The 23,437-nt window shown below is 32.2% G+C and overlaps 1 protein-coding gene across 1 annotated transcript in view; it reads right to left on the bottom strand.

The window, feature by feature from the left end:
* LOC129219249 (homeobox protein 2-like) overlaps positions 1 to 23,437 on the bottom strand; it is a 79,173-nt gene that overhangs the window by 17,366 nt on the left and 38,370 nt on the right. Inside the window, exons 7-8 of the mRNA XM_054853575.1 lie at positions 15,417 to 15,463; positions 10,082 to 10,147 (exon numbers count right to left, since the gene is read on the bottom strand). Coding sequence (XP_054709550.1) covers positions 10,082 to 10,147; positions 15,417 to 15,463 — 113 coding nt within the window. The remainder of the gene's footprint in view (positions 1 to 10,081; positions 10,148 to 15,416; positions 15,464 to 23,437) is intronic.

Genomic DNA, 23,437 nt, shown 5'->3' with positions numbered 1-23,437 from the left:
TCGAACATGGAACTAAAAAGCTCATAACTTGTTTTTTTTTCTACTTAGAAATTTCTAACGGATGCCATCTTCAGCAGAAAAATCAGATTTTGATTGACGTATGTTAATATGCGCAAGTATTTTTTCTGATAGACATAGTATGTCAATCTAAGTGAAGGTTTATTATCATTTTGTATGTTAGATAACATTTTACATATTTGCAGTTTTCATATCATTGTTCCTTAACGAACGCTAGAATCTGTGACGTAACTAGTCTTGGAATAGAGAACGGCACGTGTAGAGGGCGTTGCCCATGACGTGACTAATTTAACGTCGATTCTTCTTGAACATGTGACGTCACGTACACACGCTTCGGGCTTGGCCACTGAAGATCACGATCAGGTAGCATTGAAGTGAAGATATGCTAATGAGATTCTGAATATAAGCAAAGCTGTTATCAGTTGATCTCTCTCTCACTTCTTGCACAGCCTAGACGCGTTGGCTCATGTCAGGCAAGCCAATTTGCTGTCTGTTCAGCAAGCTTAGGCTGTTAGCCTTTTTTTTGTTTAATTGAAGTAGTATGATGTTTGTCCATTGAAGAATTTATTATTCCTCATGAACGATAGTCGGGTCAATTGATAATACTTATTAGTCTAGGTCAACGGGGTATTTGCAATAATGATATACTTATCCTTATTTACTTTTTGTCAAAGCCATATACTTTGTTTTTTATCTTTTAATAAATTAATTGATGTTTAATGAGCTATTCGTCTTCAATTATACTGTTTCACGAACTCCAATTTCACTCTGCTAAATATATTACGTTGTTTGGGCAAGAGTTAGTTTCAATCATACCTTCCCATCCAACAAGGGGTTATGGGCCCAGATTGCCTTTCCCCTGTAGAGTTCTTTGAAAGTGAATCAATCAGTTGTAAATTTTTTTTGAGAATAAAATTTTATTTTTTTTCTCGAGCAAATACCGTTGTGCAAGAAAGTTTTATTCGGGGAGGCCGTAACAAGCGATGTGTAAGAAAATGGTGTTAGTCGTTTCCTTTACCGATGTTCTTCAGTCAAATTACAAAATTTCATAGAGATCTCGGATGTTTGTGGAAAAGTTACACTAGTTGATATTTGAAGCGGAAATTTTTTGGAAGTGAACTCTTTTTCTACCTAATGGAACTGTAGGATTTTTTCATCCAAGACTCTTTTTATCGCGCATGCGAATTTAAAAGTCAAGATTTATAATGGCTACTTCTGGGGTTACCATAGAGCCACTTACGAATGAAAATTATACGGAATGGGCAATAAATGCAAAATTCCTTCTTATGGACAGGAATGCGTGGTCCATTGTAGATGGATCGGAAAAAGTGCCCGTTATCAGCAAGGAAGCCGAAATCACCGCTAGAGATGTTCGCGATTACGAAATACGAAGAAGAGCCGCGCTGTCAATTAATTTTTTAAATATCAACCAAAGTTTAAAGAAAATCATTGAAAATATAGAAGATCCTGCGGAGTCATGGAAGAAATTAAAGGATCATTTCTTCCCTAATAATCGATGTGTTCAAATGCAAAATTTTAATCAATTAAATCAGTGCCATCTTGAAAAGGGCGAAAAATTAAATTTATTCGCCGCTCGCCTTCAACGAATTTTTGATAACATAAAATTAGCTTATCCAGAGTTTCCCGAGGATTACCTGACGTTTCACCTTCTCCAAAATTTACCTAGATCATATGACAATATTGTCCAGAACATTCTCACACGTCCTGCACCTGAGTTTAGATTCGATAAGGTTGTCATTGATCTGATAGTAGAAGAGGGTCGCCAGAACCTTAATATGGAGAAAGAAGCCAATTCATATGCTTATATGACAAAGATTATCTGCCACTCGTGCGGCGAACAGGGCCACATTAAGCGTGTATGCCCAAGCCGGAAAAAGTGTCATCCACCACGGAACCACCAAACGACTCAACGAGGTTATCCCCGAGAAGTCTCACCCCAGCAGAGGAGTGACAGACCCAATAGATGGAACCGAAGTAGAAACCGAAGTCGAGGTCGCCGATGGAATTCCAAAGGATGGAGACGGTCATTTTCCAACGACAGACGTGAGTACGAATTACATTTTGTCTCTGAAGCTAATTTAAGTCATTCAGGCACAGGGCGATCTAGGAACCTATTTACCTTTGATACAGCCGCCTCTCATCATTTTTCCTTTAGAAAGGACTGGTTCGTGAATTTTGAGAAAGTTCGGGATGTTCGTATGGCGGGTAGCAGTAAAGGAAAAAACCTTTCCAATTGTCGGAAAAGGAGATGTTAAAGTTAATTTTGGTGAAAAAACTGTAATTTTACAAAATGTATTGTACTCTCCCCAATTACGTCGTAATATTTTATCTGGTACTAAATTTGACCAGGGAGGTGCAAAATTTGTAGGGGGAGGAGGTTTCGTGGAGGTATCTAGCCAAAAGGGTCCAATTTTTAAAGCAAAACTTGAAAATGGCATGTATATTGTTGAAACTGTGGATAATGAAATCTCTGAGAATAATCATGTAGATAAGAATCCCATTCCTGAAAATAATTCAGTAGATTTGGAAACTTGGCATAAGCGATTTGCTCATGTGAACGTAGATTCTATCAGACAAACCGGTGATTTAAAATCCGTTAATGGTTTACCCAAATTTAAAAGTATAAAACTAAATTGTGACAATTGTAAAATCGGAAAGTTCAAACGCGTTAGTTTTAAGTCTATAGATAATATTCGGTCGAAACGACCGATTGAACTCCTTCACGCTGACGTTTGGGGACCATATAGTGTCAAGGGAAGGAATGGAGAAAGATATTATTTATCCATAATCGATGATTTTTCTCGGAGATGTTCACTTTATCCAATTTGTAATAAAAGCCTAGTTCCTGAAATTTTGAAGTATCATATTTTAAGAGCAGAAAACTTTATTGGTAAAAAAGTAAAATTTGTAAGAACAGATAATGGGTCTGAGTTTGTAAACAATGAGTTTGATGATTTTTGTAAAGAAAAGGGCATAAAGCACGAATTAACTGTACCATTTACTCCGATGCAAAATGGAGTAGCGGAAGTCTTTAACAGGGTGGTAGCTAACGCAACTCGCGTAATACTTCAAGAAAGCGGATTACCACAAAATTTCTGGCCTGAAGTCATGTTATATTTTGTCTATACGTGGAATCGCGTCTGCCACAAAAACCAGAAAAAGACACCTTTTGAACTGTACGGAGGTAGAAAACCTTCGGCTCGTCATTTAAGAGCATTTGGCACAGTTGTATTCGTAGCTATACAAAAGAATTTAAGAAATAAACTCGATGCAAAAGCTCAAAAAGGAGTGTTGGTCGGTTATGCTTTTAAACGAAAAGGATATCGTATTTTTGTTCCTGAACTCAATAAAATTATAGAATCCATAGACGTGTCCTTCAAAGAAAACACTTTCTACAAAGATGAATTCGCGAACGTAAAAGAGAAAGAAAAAGTCACCCCAAATTGGCCTCTCACTCAAGTCGAAAGTTCTGACCTTGACGAGACGGCAGAAGAATCTGTTTTCAGTGAGGAGGGGGGAACTAGTCAAAGCGAATTACAATCAGAATCAGAAAGCGAAGTTGACGGGAAAAGTAAACCTTTAAAAAGTGTAACTTGGGTTAGAAAAGTTAGACCCAGGACGGATAGTTCTAGGAATGATATTTATTTTTTTGAGAAAGGGAAAAATACCAGATTAAGATCCATGCATGATGTTCACAAATATTGCAATAAACATAATATCGCGTATGATCCAAATATGTTTAGTTTCGTAGGTAAGGACCTATTTGAAGGTGAAATTTCCGCTAATAGACCAAAGGTAGATTTGAATTCTTCATGACTAGCGGAGAATATTAAAGTTCCGAGTACTTACAAACAGGCATTAAAATCAAAAGAATGGGATCAATGGAAGGCATCAATGAAAGAGGAATATGACGTGATGTTAAATCGCGAGGTGTGGAAATTGTCTGAATTGCCTGAAAATACGGTACCAATAGGATCGAGATGGGTTTATTCGGTAAAGAAAAATGAGGAAGGCCAGGTAGTACGTTTCAAAAGTAGATTATGTGCTCAAGGTCATACTCAGATCAGGGGCCTGAATTTTTGGGAGACCTACTCTCCGGTGGTCCAATTCGGCATAATTAGATTTTTTTTCGCACTATTGGTAGTATGTGAAAAATGGATGCATGTTCAATGTGATATTAAATGCGCGTATTTGTATGCACCTTTAGAGGAAACCATATTTATGACACAACCTCCAGGTTTTGAAATTAAAGGTAAAGAACATTTATACTGTAAACTCAAAAGGGCTATATACGGCTTACATCAAAGTGGCCGTTTATGGTATTATGAAATGGAAAAAGTTTTGTGTAACATTGGTTTTTCTAAATTTTCAAGTTGTAATTGTGTTTATTTCAATGAATATGTAATTTTACTTCTTTATGTCGACGACATTGTTTTATTTGGTAAAAATGAATGTTATATAAATAGCGCAATCAACATGTTGAATGAATACTTAGATCTAAAAGTATTAGGAAAAACACGCAAATTGCTAGGGGTAGATTTCTTAAACGAAGAAAATGATTTGTGTTTAAGTCAATTGGAATATATTCAGGAAATTTATGAACGTTTCGAAAATTTTAACATTCCTGTAGCATCTTTACCCATTAGCAAAGGAGTCATTTATTCAAATGTTGATTGTCCTAAAACTGATGATGAAGTAAAAGAAATGACAAAATATCCGTATAGAAATTTAGTAGGTTGCTTAGCATTTGTAGCAAATAGAACTCGTTCAGACATTGCATATGCAGTAAATATTTTTAGTCAATTCCAATCAAATCCTGGTATAATTCATTGGAATGGCCTTGTCAAATTACTCGGATATGTTTGGAAAACGAGAGATTTAAAACTAAAGTTACAATGCAGCAAAATTCAATTGATTACTTTCTCGGATTCTGACTTCGCGTCAAATCGAGACAATCGCACATCCTTAGGCGGACAAATTGTTTTTCTAGACAAATCGCCGATTGAATGGCGTACATTTAAACAGAAAAGTGTAAGCTTATCCACTATGGAGGCTGAATTTGTTGCAATGACAGAATCCGCTAAGGAATTGATGTGGTTTGATAGGGTATTAGATGAATGCATCGAAAATAAAGTAATCAAAAGATCTAAATTTAAATCTATTCTTTTTGTTGACAATCAAACATCAATTGATTTTGTAAATTCACCTATTGAAAACCATAGAAGCAAACACATAGATGTGAAACTATTTTTTATTAGAGATCTAGTTTGTAAAAATGTTTTTGACATTAAATATATTCGAAGTAAGGAAAATTTGGCAGATATTTTCACGAAATCTCAAACCCGTTTTGAATTGCAAACATTTATTGAAAATATTTATTGTGAACAAAAATAACATTGTTTTTAAGAAATTTTTTTCCCCCAAATTTTGAGAATGTTTTTTTTAACTCTTGACTATTCGTATTTGCACTTACATCATATGATATTTTTCATGTTAAATCTCTTACAAGGTGAACAATTTGATTGATTGTTATCTTCATTAAAAGTCAAGTAAAAGCCCCTAGATCGTTTTCCAGTGGGGTAATTGATGAAGTGATTAGGGTTAATTAATTTTTGAACGGGAAAAATTGTAAAATTGTTAAAATTACTTTTTTGAAATATTTAATTTTTTTTTTACCTAACAAGTATAAAAATATTAAAACTGGAATTTAAATGGTCACAACTTTAAGGGTCAAATTTTTAAAGGACCAAAAGTTTATGATAAATTCAAAAAAAAAAAAAAAATGTTTGAATTTCTCTTAGCGATGCAGAATGCTTTATGAGAAGTTTAAAATAGAACTCAAACATAGTATATCAATTTTTTTTTTCAAAAAGTGAATTTTATCATTGATCAATATTAGAAATCCTAGAGTTTTTTTTTTTTATAATGTATTACGTATGCTGATTTGAACAGTTACTTGTGTATTTTTTTTCATATTTTTCAGACAAATGTGTACAAGGAATTTTCAATTGAGAAGAAATTTAAATTGATTTAACAAGATGAACTTTCCTCGAACATGAACTGTTTTTTTGATGTTGTGTTTCTCGGACGTTACGGATCTCCGGAATTCCTTTTTGTTAATGTTGAAATAAGTGTTCTAATAATTGTTGTTCTATTAACATTGTTATTGTGTTTTGTAAAAGGATATGGCTAAATTTTTAAAGATTGTTTAATATTATACAGTTTTCAAATTTTTTAGATTATCAAAATGATAATGGGGAGGCCTTGATAGACATAGTATGTCAATCTAAGTGAAGGTTTATTATCATTTTGTATGTTAGATAACATTTTACATCTTTGCAGTTTTCATATCATTGTTCCTTAACGAACGCTATAATCCGTGACGTAACTAGTCTTGGAATAGAGAACGGCACGTGTAGTGGGCGTTGCCCATGACGTGACTAATTTAACGTCGATTCTTCTTGAACATGTGACGTCACGTACACACGCTTCGGGCTTGGCCACTGAAGATCACGATCAGGTAGCATTGAAGTGAAGATATGCTAATGAGATTCTGAATATAAGCAAAGCTGTTATCAGTTGATCTCTCTCTCACTTCTTGCACAGCCTAGACGCGTTGGCTCATGTCAGGCAAGCCAATTTGCTGTCTGTTCAGCAAGCTTAGGCTGTTAGCCTTTTTTTTGTTTAATTGAAGTAGTATGATGTTTGTCCATTGAAGACTTTGTTCCTCATGAACGATAGTCGGGTCAATTGATAATACTTATTAGTCTAGGTCAACGGGGTATTTGCAATAATGATATACTTATCCTTATTTACTTTTTGTCAAAGCCATATACTTTGTTTTTTATCTTTTAATAAATTAATTGATGTTTAATGAGCTATTCGTCTTCAATTATACTGTTTCACGAACTCCAATTTCACTCTGCTAAATATATTACGTTGTTTGGGCAAGAGTTAGTTTCAATCATACCTTCCCATCCAACATTTTCACCCCCATTTTAGAGAATTAATGGGAAAATTGTGTTCTAATGTTTCCCCCTAGGGGATATTTTCCCCCATAACGGGAAGGAAACTACTTTAATTCTGAAGTGTAAACTATACTATTGTAAAGTTTCATTAAAATCAATTTAGTAGTTTTTGCATGAAAGAGTAACAAACATCCTTACAAACTTTTGCATATATAATAGTAGTAAGATAAACATGGTAATTAATATTTCAATGGCTTCTTCTGAAGCTCACTCAAATCTGCTTTTATGCAGCTTTTTTGTGCGTTTTTTATGAGAGTTTTTTTTTGTGCGGTATATTAACATTTCAATCGAATTGGGACATAACTGATGAAGTTATCTATAAAAAGAGTGTGAAGTAATATCTTCAAGTGGCGAAAGTGATTTGGAACCAGTTTAATGCAAGAAAGTTTGCGTGTTGTACAGGAGCTGTACATTAAACAAAATAAAAGGCAAAAGTTTGGCCTATATATAGTTACAACATTCTTACTATCATCATTCAAAACTGTTATTTACATAAAGATAAATCATTTTATGTCAACAAACTTCATCTAGTTATCCAAAGATCTGGAAGAACTAGGGTCGAGGAGATGAGGTTCTACTGTAATTTCGCATATCCCACCCAAAACTCAGTTTCTAAAAAGCTCTCCAACCAAACTCATAGTCTAGATCTGCCACTGGCACTGATTTGCAAGAATGCTCCTTTTTTGCCATTGCAATTTTTGTAAATTGTTCGTTTTTGTAATAGAGGTTTTCGCCTATTGCAGCTTCTATTCTGAAACAATAACTTTTAAAATTTTGCTTTTTAACTATTTGCAACCATATTTACATTCAATACTTGAAAAATGAGCTTGAATTTCCAAGCACTCGTCTATCCAGCAAATAGGTGGACCCAAATCACATTTAACATTTTTTGAGTAGTTGAGCATTTACTGTAGTACTCCATTCTTTTTGGTAAATTTTATATTATTTTCATAGCTAAATAGGTTTTTGCATTACCTAATAATAAGTGCTTTTCATAGGCGGATTTAAGACTGAGTTCCTGGGGGGGCAGGATTTTTTTTTTGGAGCAACATTTTTAATTGCCCCCCCCCCCTCCTATGTTTTTGTCTGTTTTCTGTGATGCGTAAGGCCATTCTTTACTTCTTTATGTGTCATTTTCATTACTGTGTGTAATCATGCTGTCCTTTTTAAATTGACCTTAAAAGAGAGGGAACTGGTATTAAGAGAGTAACACAGTGCTCCCTTTTAAGTGGGATATAGAATATCTCCAATTTTAGGGGGCCCGGGGGTTACTCCCCCAGAGGAAATTATCTAAAATGGATATAAAATTCTGCATTTTGAAGTCTTATAAGGGTTAATTGGAAATAATAGGCAAATAATTTTTTTTTTAAGTTTTACGCTTTAAAAGTGCTTTGTGATGCAAGTTAATACTTTAAAAGAAATGGTGCACAGATTTAGAGAATAGGTATCAAGAGAGTACATACTACAAATCTGAACAATTCTTAATTTATACACTTGATAAGAAATAAAATTGAAGCACACTTTGCTTAGGAGTTTCAAAGACTTGTCTAATTATTTTCAAGGTTTGGTTGGTTAGATTGGTTTTTTGGTTCAAGAGCCCTTGTAGGCTATACTACGCCAATTCTTTTCTGGGATTTTAGAACCTATCAATAATTTGCACTTGAGTAGTAGATTATGCACTTGTACAGTATTGTTCAAACTTTGTAAGAAACGGCTGTTTTAAGTTTAAAAGAAAAAATAAACTTTAATTTCCTATTCAAAAAAGAAAAAAATCATGATTTTTTTTTGTTATTAAGATTTTGGAAGATAAGTTGTTACTTTATAAACTCCTCCCAAAACTGGGGGCATTGTCCCCTCCCCCCCCTATAAATCCACCCATTCTCTTCTGAACTATTCAAAAACGAAAAAATACTGATTTTTTTTTTTAATTTTTGGAAGATGTGTTGTTACTATATAAAGTCCTTCCAAAACTGGGGGGCAATTGCCCCCCTCTGACCCCCTATAAATCCGCCCATGGTGCTTTTTGAAGTAATTTTAGTAAAAACTTTGTTTAGTAGCCGCTTTAAAATCTGCAAAACCATACCAAAGATATTTTGAATTCCTGGTTAGGATTTCCAAGGTTGTAATACGATTTCACTTTGTGTTTCACATAAATTCAAGTTTGAATGTGTATTAAATATGGATATTCCGATGCGCACCATTTACTTACAAGATCAGAAAAGTGTTTTGAAGAAATAGTAAATACTTTTGCAAGTGTATTTGTTACAAAAATCAAACCATAACATAAGAAAAACAGAAGACAAATTGCATCTTATATAAACTGCCTGTAAAAGTACTTTGTCCATATTTTTTTGGTTCTTTTTAAAAAGTTAAAACACTGTATTTAAATGTATGGATTCATGATTTTTGTAAATTTAGTTTCCTTCTTTTTTTGCATGGTTGTCCACAAAGAGTAAATCAACTTACCCCTGCAATGTAAAAAAATGGATGCAGCATGGCTAAACTACTAAATGCAGAATGGTTTATAAATACTTGACCTGGGCACTATCAATTTTACAAAATATTTTGTATTTGTTATATCCCCAAAAATGTTTTTTAAATTTGCTGCATTTTAGGGAAGGAAGAATTACACAAAAGAAATTTTATGCAGTTAAAATTTTCCCATTTGAAAACAAAAAAGTTCCATTTTGATATGAATTAAACAAGCTTCTGACATCTTCAACTCTCGTTTGATGCATTCTTGCAGTTATTTCTCTTACTTTAAGAATAAAAACTACCAATAAACACTAAAATTAAAACTTGAGTGCTCATCAAATTCTTTTTTGAACTTTCCTGAAATAAATATATCTATTGGAACTATTGAAAGTGAACATGCCTCAATGTCCATCTTATGACATTCCACTTATATAATTCAATTTTTTGTTGCAACTCTATTCTCACATATATATGGATTGCTATAACTTCTAACTCCTTTGTCATAGCAGTTAACTTGACCAAAAAGAACTGTTTCTTACTTTTTGATTGGGTGTAAGTAGAATTTGTCCAAGTATCCTCTCTTCTGTCAGTTCTCCAGTTAGATGCTGAAAAATAGACACATATTAAGCTAATTTTTAGTTTAAATGTAAATTAAACTATTTGAAATTATGTAAAATAACTTCACAAAAAAAAGAGGGACTGGTGCATTAACTGAAACAAACAATTTCATTTCATTCTGGGCTGTTAAACAAATAAGCACCGATTAAATATAAAACAAAATATAGTAGAAAGGCAAAAATTTGAACTGATTCTGAACCTCTCAAGTAGTTTGGATAGTCAAATTGATCAAGTTTTCAAAAATAATCAAGAAAATACCTTTTAATAAAATAGGCCCTAAAATAAAATTAGTAGGTTATACAATATGTATGTACATAAAATACAATATAGTACATAATGCTACCTTAAGTAGTTACATTCTTCAACAAACATTAACTCTTATTGATGAACAATAAATAAAAACAAAAAATATTTACAGTACAGTATATACTCAGTGATAAACAGTTATACAGTATTTTGCATGGTAAATATAATGCTCCAGTTCTATTACATGGAAGTTTCATTTCCTGAACCATTTCATGCAATCATTTATTTCACGAAATGTATCTGTTCCTAAATAATTGTCGAGCAGTTTATCAAAACTTCATGGGAGTGCACTTGGATTGTTCACCTTCTAATGTACTGATATTAAATGCCGAAAACATGTTTGTAGCATCAGAAAGGATCAAAAAATTCACAAGCACATACAGGATTGAAAATATGATAAAACAATAAAAAAATTTATACTAATATATATTATAATAAATAATACAAGCTAAACAAACAGTAAAATACATCTTTCAATAAAAATGCTTCTTATAAAAACTCTTTTCAAGAATTGTTAAAATTTACAACAGCTTAAAAAACCGTAAAATTTTATGCTTAAAGTAGCGCATAAAAAATTTGAATTCTGAACACACACATGCACAAAAAAAAAGCCACATTTTCAGAAAATAAAGAGTTTACCTTTTAGGAAATATGTATTACAATTAAAGTGAATTTTGAGCTTTGGGGGGATGTATCAATTGATGTTGGTAATTTTTAAATTTTATGACTGACATTTTTAAAGACACATAATAAATCAAAACATTTAATAAGTATTAATTATAGTCAAAATATCAAAATTTGCTTTAAAAAACTGAAACCTTACAGGTAAATTTGTCAAAAAGTGAAAACATAAGATTCATGTGCAGAGAGATGACTTTTCAAATGAATAAATTCCCATTAAAATTTTCCTAAAAAATGATTCTCAATAACTCGAACATTCCTTTTTCTCGAAGTATCCATTTGGACCCAAAAAATTCAGTATTTTGGATACAAAGTTTGACTCTATACTTTGAATGTACTCCCTTTAAATCAAAGTTTTTACGAAAATTTCTTTTTCATTTTATGCATAGAAATGCAGTAAAAATAAGAAAAAAAGTTTTTTCCCTTTAACACCATACTTACAGCTTGTGTGAGGGGATATTTTATTTAGAATGGTGCTATTTAGTGTGCAATGTTGCAAAATTGCATGAAAAATAACACAAAGGGCACGTTTTTTTTTTTTTTTTTGATGTGGCTGATGATCTAGAACATTGGTTTCCAACTGGTGGTTTGCAACTCCCCAGGGGTTCGTAAAAGGTATAAAGGGGATTCGAGAAAATAATATTGTAATGGTGGAATTTTAACTTCATTGTTTGAGATGAAATTTCAAGTTCAAGCGTTTTTGTTCATCATTATTCTTTTACACATTCAATTGGAAGCTAATGTTAGCATACTTGTTGACACATTTTGTAAATTTCAAGAATTAAGTCTGTCATTACCAGAAGAAAGTTTTCACCATTTTCATTAAGCATATGATAGAATTGAAGATATTTTGAAAAGGTTCAAATTTTGAATACCATGAAAGCATATCAATGCTTTCTGTTTCTCTGTAGCTTTTTATCAGAAAACTGGATTAAATTTGGTGGAAATTTTTATGGAGCATATGCAAATGTCTGAAACATTTTTATTAATTTTCAATATTTAGTTTCTTTACCATTTGAGTGTGACAAAGAGCTGTCGCTCTTCTCTTGTGGTGTATTGAAAACGTGTAGAAGTGCGATTTTGCTACTGTTTGCTGCTAAATTTTTCACATTACTTAAATTACAATGTACTTTGAACTTTATTTTATTTATTGTTTAAATCAAATACACCATCCTTTTGTACATATTCAACAAACAAATTATGGGATGACGTACTTCAAACTTTATTGACGCAAAAGAGAAGGAATAGTTCGCAACCCAAAAATACCTTAGGAGACATTTTACTTTTCAAAAAAAGTTCCTGGGTGAAAAACATGTTTGCATTTTAAACTTTCAATCTTTTATTTATTCAATCTATTTTTTAAAAGAGGAATTCATTATCTTTTTTCATAGTAAAATTACACAATCATTAGATTTAATTATAGGCATTTTTATTGTTTGTCAAAAACTAATCAGATAAATAATTGGGCATTTTATTCTGCATGTTTGGTATAAAAAAGAGAAAATTATTCAGCACTCAAACTATTAATGTATGCAAAATATCTCTATCAAACAAGTACACTCATATTAAAAAGCATGAGCTTTGTGCAAAAAATAGATAAAAGTCGGAAATGTTTAAAAGCACAAATAAAAGATTGAAAAGTTTAACCACCTTGTAGTTTATAACGAAATATCTCATCCATTTTTACATGTAATTCTGGGAGTGTCCAACTGCAAGGGGTTTAAAATGCAAATATGTTTCAGAGGCAATAGCCTCCTTCCTCAGTGCAAAATAAGCAAATGGGATGGAGCACGGTTCCATCCCATCACGGCGGCTCCTCATGCCTCAGCACTCGCTGAAATCTGATTAGTCCCCCCCCCCTTTTGTATTTAAACTCTCCCATGACCGTGTTCCATCCCATTTGCACTGAGGAAGGAGGCTATTGCCTCTGAAACATGTTTGCATTTTAAACTTTTCAATCTTTTATTTGTGCTTTTAAATGTTGTTTCTGACTTTTATCCATGTAGACTCAGTCTTTTTCAAGATGATATAAATTTAGAAACCTTTCTAATTTTACTGGGAGAAAAAGATCATTTAGTTAATTTGAGGCAGATTTTTAAAAGGTATGTTTAAAGATCATTCTTTAATTGACTTCTGCTCTAGTGTTACCAATAAATGCATTGTTCTGTCAAAAACAGACAGTTTGAATTTTATTAACTTTTTTGGACAACTCTATCAGAAAAACGATTTTCAGTAATATATATACAGAGTTAAATACAGAAGCAAATTAAATGCTAAATTTAATGCAAGAATGAAACTGGCAGATATTTGAGAGAATTTCTTTTTGTTCCACAATTATCCCAATATTTTTTTTTTTTTTTTTTTTCAAATTTGATTGAAGCCCAATACAAAATAATCACGGAGTTTGTTTTTAGTTGAATTTGTTTTGTATTCATTTTCTAGCTATCATTTTAGTTTCTAGCATTGTTTGTATTTTTTTATTTTGCGGTTATGCTTTCATAATTGTTATGAACTACAGAATAGCATTAAACTAAAAAATGCTCCCAAATGATATTGCACGAGATGTTTTTTTTTCTTTTTTTTGCTTGTTACTTGTTGTTTATAGCATAAGGGGTTCCTCAACTTCCCTCGGATTTTGAAAGGGGTTCGCAAGAGAAAAAAGGTTGGGTACTGTTGATCTAAAGTGTGATTGCTGGCTAGTATTAGAGCATCTTAAAAGATTGTCAAAACTTGACAAAAGTAGCCTTTATTTTCTGCCTGACTTAAATAATTGTGCTTTTATGACCGAAATTACCTACAATTAGAAGTACTTACAGCAGTTCAGACTGCTTTATGAGCAGTGGCTTCAAAAACAGCAATGATAATGAATCTTAAGTGACCGACAAATGGGATCATTTTGAAATATTTATTGATGTGGATTGGGCAAAAATGAAAGAGTACTTGAAAATTAAGAAAAATGTAACTACATGTGAATCCTTGCTTTACGAAGCTATTGTAAAAGCTGCCCATAGAAAGTGCTTGTGCAGATTCTGATGAAGATAATGATGACGAATCTTTATCACCTCCAACTAATGGGCAAGTATCAGAGTTTGCAAAAATTTTAATGCAGTATCTTCAAAACTCCAAAAGTGTAAATAAGTCAAATAGTGTTTACAATCTTAATGAGGTTTTAGATATGATAACAAATTTAAAAAAAAACGAAAGGGGTCAAAAGTAACTTTTTTTCCAAAGTAACTTAATAAAACATTTTCTCAGTAAAGATATTTTTGGCAGTACTAAAAATTTATTTTATACAAACAATAAGTGTTATAGTCTATCCATGACATGCTATTCCTGAAAATGAAAATAAAAACAATTCTTGAGAAGGCTGGGTATGGAACTTCTGCTAAATCAAACTACCAATTACTTAAAGATTTCAGTCAGTCCCTTGGGACTTCAAGTTATTGAGAGTTGACTGCATTTATTCTTTTATTACTTTTATCCCTCCCTCCCCAACCTCACAATAAAAATACTGGAAGAATAATTAACTGAAATTGATATAAATTGAGCATAGATTTCACTATTCTGAAATGCTTTGCTTCTCTTGAACGACAGTAAAAATAAAAGTCAGTCAGTAATTAAAAAAATTAATGGGTTGAATTTAAGCTTCAGAACAGTTAGTTGTAACTGCGAAAAATATTTCAAATTATCCAGTTATTTAGTAACATTGCATCCAGTTTTTACTGCCTTAGTTTTAGAATTCCCCTAGATAAATTCAACATTTGAAATATAGTAGTAATATTCATGAAAGATTTCCATGCATGGTTCAAAAGTAATCTGCTAGAGCACAAACCAATCCTATTCTTTTTCCCCATCGAAGAAAATTAACCAGCATTTCATCATCAAGATAAAATAGAGCAGCCTCACAGAAGAGGCATATAAAATGAGAAACTTGTGAGCTTATTACTAAAAATCTTACGTCATGTAGTTAAATTTGTTCTGACGGCATATCTTTTATCAAAAACTAAGTTAAATATAAAAACTTTTCATTTATATCAAGATAGAAAAAGATAATCTAAACAAATGATGAATAGCAGAGTTCCTTTTAATTAGATCAAAAATTCCATTTCAAAAAAAAAAGAAACAAGGAAAAGGGAAAACATAATGAACTTCTTTTAAAATTTAAAAGCATGTGAAAATAATTTCAAACTTTCCCAGCATTGACAAAAAATAAATAAATGAATGAATAAAATAAAATAAATTAAATAATGAATAATTAAAATAACTTACCCTTTTTATTCCGTTGAGAATCATAATAGTCTGGAGAATTAAACAATCTGATAACAGAAAGAAAAAAAGAAATATAAATACAAATAATGACACTGACTCACAAGCTCTTAAGATTTAGTAAATATCGCAGCATATTTTAGAGATTATAATAAATTGCTGCACATTTTGCACCTGGAATACATTTTTTGTGTAGTATGTGCAATAAGCTTACAAAAATAGTTTCAACAGAAAAGTAAAATTAAAAAACATAGCTGAATTTTATTATACCAAGATATTGTTCATATACTTGATAAGAAATAAAATGTAATCACTTTTGAAGGATCTATTTAATTACTATTTCTGTATTTCAGAGACAGACTAACGTAAGTCCAAAAATAACTTTTCTGTTTATTAGTGCATTATATGTTGAATCCTATTCTGCATTAAATCATATGAATGTTATTCTAAAAAAAAAAAAAAATCTTTAATTTTTTTTACCAGTGTTTAAAGAGCTCGCATCCCATCCTTTGCCTGCGCCACACAAATGTTTTCCCTTTTTACTGTACAGTATTGATTATGGGACTTACGTCAGTTTGGCTTGTAGGTACCATGAGTGCAGAATCTGTCCGATCCGGCGATCCTAGAGCGGAGGAAATTTTACTCGTTTGGGGAAATTTTGCTGATTCAAGTCAGAGTTTTTAGCGAGATTTTAAAAATTTCCTATAAAATAAAAAGAAAATGTGGAAACTTCCATAAAAAAAATCATTTTTTGTTCTTTTTAGACTGATTAGCAATTTGTTTTCAGTCCGTGTAACTAGTCGCAATTTTGTAAACATTGATCGCTACTGTGATGCTTATGTAAAGCAATTTCTCCTTTGGTCACGCATGCGCAGAACGTATTTTTCCCCAGCAGATGCTCACTACGTTGCTTTGTTAGAAATGCAGGCACGATGTTTGGCGCTTTTCGTTTTCGCCTCGGTTCTTCCTATGTCGCTCCCAACTTTCACTGTGGGAGAACACCATCGTGGTAACCCTGTGCGATTTCCCTCCACGTGCTCGGAGTAAATGCTTGATGTAACGATCTCCACCGCCGCATGTTGTTGTTGTGTGTTTTTTTTTTTTTGGTAAAGCTTTGATAAGGATGACTGCGCATCAATGCAAGTAATTTTTTCCAATTCTATGATTTATTTATTTCCAAAAGAAAAAAAAATGTCGTCATTTTTGAGCAAAGCAGAAGTTGAATGTGCCTTTTGTAATTGGCGTGGCAGGCGCGATAAACTTGCCTCTCATACATTATCTAAACATAAGACTGAACGGTCTAGGGAAAAAAAACTAGCCTATCAGTGCTATTCACAAATAATGGTAATGCAAAAAGATCCATAAACGCAGCTGAAAATCAACTTGATGAACCATGGAGTTCTAAAGAACTGGCCTTAGACCACCATAAAAAAATAATTAGTGGTCCCTGGACCCATCAATTTTTTTTTTTTTTTTTGTATAGTACTATAAAAATGTGGTGAGTTAGCGTTAATTTTAACATGGACCGGTGATAATGTCTGCTGACCAGTTTATATTAACTCACTTGTCCTAGTAAGATTTTTCAGTAATTTCTAATGTTGGATATTGTCATATATAATGAGTCAAGAAGTAGTAAAGTATTGCATTCAATAAATTTATGTTCAAATTATTTTTTAGCAGTTAAAAAATTTTCTCCTGGCAACTCTGTATTTGCTGACTTACTACATATATGCCAAGTACTTAGAGCAACACTTGTGACACATATTTTTTAAACCTTTAATGATATAGAATTTTTATTTAAGCTTATATGCATCTTAAAATTTTGAGGAAATTTTCATATGGATTGGGAGAAATGTTAGAAGGAAAAACATTTTCTGCACCCCTGGTAGGTACAGCCTTAAGATGTTAGATTGTTTAAAATTACTGAAGGTTTAACATAGACATTTTCCACATTGTAACATGTTAATTTCAGAGAATAAAAAAAAGTAATAATAATTAAAGGTCACTTTTTTGTAAATAAAAAATACACTAGATTTCTCTTGAAACAAATTTTGCAGGGAAAGAAAAAACATAAGCAGTCTTTGAAGGTTTGTCTTATACCAGGAACATTGGCAGTTTGGACAGGTTGACGCCCCAGTGGGGCCGAATGGCCAAAAAGCGGAAAAAAGTCAATATCTCGAGAACGAATTAACATAGAAACCTGAGGCTGGTCTTATTCGAATCAAAACAAAAAAATACATAAAGTTCAACTGCTTTGTTTAAATTTTGAAGACAATTAAAAAACTAATTGGAAAATTAAAACCTATTGGAAAAATAAAATTTTTTTGAAATTTTGGAAATGTGTTGTAATTGTGAAAACAAGTTGCAACAAGTATTTTGAGCATATATTTAAATTAAATAGTGATTAAAATTGTAAATTTAAGGAAGCTTAAAAGACTGGAGAATTTTGAAAATAATAAAACTTGGGATTCAAATTCAAAGGTTGTTGAAATTGAAAAGATACATATAAATTCCAGTTCAAGGAAATTAGATTAACAGTTCCTTAGCTGCATCACTTATGTCCAGGTGCTTTTCTTTTTCGATCAGGTAAGTTTGTTAAAAAGGATCCTTTTGTGACAAAAGGATCCAAAGTCTCCGAGAGTCCGTTTGTCGCGAGTTTGTGATCCTGAAAGTCTTGTAATCCGCATTCCTACTTTCTTGTGCTTCTTCCGACAATATTCTGACTGGGAGACTTGACTTCTGCACTATTTCACCATGCAATAAAATCTTATGCACCGTGGATGGCATGTAGTACCATTTTCAAGGTAGCACTGCTTTTTTGAGAAGAATAATTCTTTATAACTTGGAAATACATGGCACCCAAGATCTTTTAGTGCTTGTAGAATCACATCTTACTAATATTTTGGCAGTTTGGCCTGGAGAAATATTGTTAATGCTTGATCGTCTGAAAAAGCTTTGGGTTTATCGTGCCTTTCATGATACGCAGCTGCGTTAATCAAGCTTTATTGATAGGATACTTGAAGGTTGCGTATTTTATTCCTTTTGCTTCGTTCACCACAATCATCAAGGTATTCATTTTCCATCTATTCACTAAATATTTTTTGAACCTTTCCCGGTCTTGATTCACCTTATCTTTTTTCTTTTATTAAAATGAGGCAAGAAACTCTTACTTAGAGTTGCCAGCATCAAAGAAATGTTTCCCTCATCAAGTTCAGGGTGATTTTGTTAAAGAAATATGTCGTAGTTTGTTCCACTCCACAAGCACTCACACAAATCATGGTATTTAATTTTGATAGAGCTCATGACAAGACAAAAGTTAGCAACATGAGTGAACTCAAATTAAATGTGTTTTGACGTGGGGGAATGTTTTGTCTGAGTCAATTGAGTAAACAAAATAGTGCAACAAACAAATGCATACTCTAAGACTTTGCTTTCTTTGCGGGGTTATCGAAATAGGCAGAAAAAGGCAGATGATTTTTGTTCCAATGTTTACTTCAGCACCTCTAGTTTGAAAAGTGACTCTCCCTATCTTGGAGGAAGCCGGAGCTTTTTTTGCTATCTTAGCTGTTCTCAATGCTCATTTAAAATTCTTAGCTTATAATGTTATGAAGTGCTCTAATTTTTTATTAACCTAGTTCGACTGATGTGTAGTTTAATGACCATCGTAGAACAGGGGGGAAAAGTGATAAGTTTTTTCTAACTCTTTTATAGTTTTTTATCAATCAACTTCAGTAGTGTGTAATTTGGTCACTTAGCACAGGAAAACAGCTAAGATGAACAAAATAGAGAAAGAAAAAGAGCACAGTGTCTTGGAGACTTCCAAAAACTGTGAAGAAAGGCTTTTTCAAATGCGCATATATTTACAAAGAAAATTGTCTTCCTCATCAGTTTGACTTTTTAAAAGTACGCTTTCTGAAAAAATATCACAAGTCACTAAAAAACAGAAATCGATTTAACTTTAAACATAGAATTTGAAGAGTTTTCTTTATTTTTCAAATATCTCATCTTCAGATATGACATGATGACCATGGGATCACCTGGGAAGTATGTACCATTTCAAAGGAGAAAAAAAAAAGAATTTTCCAAATTGGTCTATGTGTGTTTGAGTTTACAAGGGACATACATAAAAAGATTCCGAGAAGTTGAGAACGTCTTTTTTGAAGTTGGTTAAAAAAAGAAAAAATCTTGATGCACATAACATTTTATACGATTGGCACTAAAAACTGATTTTTGTTCCTCTCCAGGATTTATTTGTGCGCTAATTTGTTTAGAACCATTTAAATGTCAATGGTTTTCCCTAACTATTTTATAGTTCACACAATAATACATACCACGTAACTCATGAAAAAAGTCACATTTCTCTTTACTTGGTCCCGTTATAGATCAACACTAGAAACAGAGTATCTACTGTAATGTTTTTTCATGAAGACCAAAATACGACTAAGCAATGATACTAAATGAATTTCCTGTTTGCTTCAGAGGAGTCCTTATTCAAAATTTGCGTAAGACTACTAACAATTAATACAGGGGAAATATTTAGGGAGAGGGGTACTCCCCCAAAGCAAAAGCCCCCTAAAAAGGAAAAATATTCCTCAACCCCCCCATCACCAAAGAGCACCCCTAATTAATATTAATGTTTTATGGTACTTTCCTTTAACACTAAGTAAAGAAAGTACCCTTGTTTTATGGCACTTTCTTTAACAATTGATTTTATATTTAATCGTTTAATATTGAAATTAAATGAAGTTTATTGTGTTTTGCCCATAACTTTTTTCTAAACAACAAATATGGTGAAGCAAAGGTTTGGGACCTAAGTTAGATCACTCCTATCCATTAAATGAAAAAAACATAAAAATTGTTTCACTAAGTGAGACGCTATGAACAATCTTACAAACAACAAAGTGCGAGTAAGAAATTTGAAGAGTTCCCTCGATTTCTCCAGGATCCTTCATACCTGGACTTGAAGATCATTAGACGACCGGGAGAAGTATACCGTTTTAAACAGAAAAAGAATTTTCCTAATCGGTCCAGGCACCTTCTAATAATCTGGGAGCATAGTACATAAGAAAATTTCAATGAAGCCTGTTAATTAGTATTGCCATAACTGTAAATTAAACTGACGGAGTCATGAAATATTTAATCTAGAATACTTGTCAAACTTCAGAAATCGAACACCAGTTACGATATATTTATTAGGAATATAAATTTAATCGTCAGCGGGGGGGGGGGGGGGGAATTCCCTTTGAGTTAAACACTAAATATGTTTCAAAACTGAAATATTAGAAAAAAAAAAAACTTTAATGACTAAATGAAGTTATTTATTAGCAAAAAGAAATTATATTAAATTAATTAATTCAACTATTTTCGTAGCAAAATGCATTTAATTTGCTGATTTGCAGCATGAGTTATAAATACATTAGTAAGACTATAATTAAAATTAACAGGTGGCCCCATGAAAATCAAACATCCAGATGCATGAGAATTAAATATTGTTCAAGACCGCTATTGTTACCTCTGTCGAAAAAATGCACTGTTCCAGACAAAACCACATGACCTATGACGTGTCATGCAGCTGAAGAAAGCTGGTCTACGTAGCCACAACGTATAAAATTTAAAGTTTCTTAGATTTCTCCGAGACCCCTCATCAGAATCAGACAAAATTAACATGGGACCATCTGAAAAGTATACCCTTCCAGACAAAAAAAAAAAAGAATTTTTCAAATCGATCCAGTATTCTTGGAGAAATATGAAAACATACATAAAAAAAGCTGCAAGCCGAAATAATAACCTCCTTTTTTGAAGTTGGTTAAAAAGAAAGAATAAAATAAGCTCATCTTCAGTAGTTTGCTTTAAAATAACCGCTAATAGTCCAAAATATAAAAATGTTGTCAAGATGCAAAGGGATTAAAATTTTAAAAACGAGTAATAATAATCTGTGATGTACACGGATCAATGTTTACAAAAAAGAATTACAGTCGACTCCCGCCAAAATGCGATTTGATTAGCGGGAAATGGCTATAACGCCAGTTTTTCATAACAAACGAATTTTAGAGCTAACTCTAATTTAAAATTAAGAAAATTTTTAATTAAGAAAATTTTAAAATTAATTAAGAAAATTTTTCATAAAGGAATTGCAGGGCTTAAGTATCGCCTTGGGTTATTGTCCATGAAATATTAGCTTCATGAATGGATTCTTTTTTTTAGCATCACTGATAGCGGAAGTTCCACCCACCATACTAATCTAAACATCGCTTTGTTCCACTCCGCACCATTATTAATTTTTTTTAATTCTAAATATGAAGTTGATGAAATATAATTCCACCAAAGCACGCTCTTTATCTAAAGTATGATGGTGAAAAGAAAAAACTTAGAAAGCTTCAGACAATTACAGAAAAAAAAAGATTTCCAATACGCTTGAACAACCAAAAAGTGCATCCAATATAATGACTGTATCTACTGCACACAGTGCAACTACAGTACTACATTTTACTACCACAACATGACATGCTCGTGGTAGTTTCATTTTATGCCTCTCTCTCCCATTGGTTTTGTGAATCATAACAGTATTTTATGGTGAATAACACAGCTTTTCTTTGAAATACAGTAAAAATTCAGTTCTTCAAGTAAAAATGGTAATATATAGCAAAGAAATGGGTTAAAGCAGTTTTGGGGCTTTTCAAATGTCCAAAATAATTGGGCATTTTTCTAAAATAACTCCTATACATACCCTTTTCCACAATGGGAAATTTTGACTTACCCAAGGGGTCGTGGAATGAATCCCTCGCAAAAGTTAAGATTCTACTGTATCTCATAGTTATGGAAATAAAAAATAAAATATGCTAATTTTTGGTACCATAAGTTAAAATAACTTCCAACTATCCAAAATATTGAAAAATTTACAAGATGCAAAAGGATTGAAATCTCAAACACGGAAAGCAATTTTTCATGAAGTACGTTTTTAGAGCTGCAATCTTTACAAAAATAATTAATTTTATAACTGTAACAATAAAATTTAAAATAAGCTTATCATCATTAAAAAGCATTAAATTAACCTCCAAACAATTAAAGTCCAACATATTAAAATACTTATAAGATGAAAACGGATTGAAACTTTAAGCGCAGGAAGCAATTTCCAACAACACAGAAACGCATAGTTTTTGCTTTGAGATGCATAGCAAGTCAGATAAATGCTAAGTTTGAATGCCAAATGTATAGAATTTGGCAGCCCTGTAAGCAGTAGTAAACTTGTCTCTGTTGGGTCCTGGTTAACCAACTGCTAAAAATTTTGTGAAAAAATAATCTTATGCAGTGATGAAAAATGGTCAAAAAGTGCAATTTTTTGCAATGATGCACAAAAGTTGGCAGGTAAGGATGTGTGTTAGTGGTACGCTAGTTAAAAATCAAAATTAACAAGAAAGAAAAAAAAGTCAACAAATATCTAGAATTTTAAACCAACGAAAAATCAAAAGAGGTTCTCAAGTATAACCAGTCTGATTTTGATATATATATATATATATATATATTTTTATTGGAAAGGTTATACCATGAAGTTGCTCCTATATGAATTTGGAAAAAAAATTCCTACCCTAGAGGTGGGAAAATAGGGATGATTTGTTGTTCACTCAGATTGTTTTTTTTTATTTTTGACCACACCTAGCTTTTTACAGAATAATCCGATTTTGGTTATTCTTTTCTTATTAGAAAGGGTATACCCTGAAGTTGGTCCCAAACAAAATTGAAAAAAAAAATCTTACTCTAAGGGTGAGAAAAGGAGGGTGATTTGATGTTCGTTCACAGACTTTTTGATGCTGAGTCGGGTATTACAAAAAAAAAAAAAAACCTCAAGATGAATGAGCTTTAGACCTGTCTGTAAGTCGTGTGCAGAGCTCTCAGTCTCTGGAATTGTGATTAAGATTAGTTTTAGTGCCAGTCATTTCAACTTTTTAATATTCAGGATTTATATGAAAAATAGGGTGAAGTTTTGTGATGGTAACATACTATTTTTGAAATACATTTACACTAAA

Source organism: Uloborus diversus, chromosome 3 (genome assembly GCF_026930045.1).
Source record: "Uloborus diversus isolate 005 chromosome 3, Udiv.v.3.1, whole genome shotgun sequence".
NCBI lineage: Eukaryota > Metazoa > Arthropoda > Arachnida > Araneae > Uloboridae > Uloborus > Uloborus diversus.
This window is presented reverse-complemented; position numbering and strand designations above follow the sequence as displayed.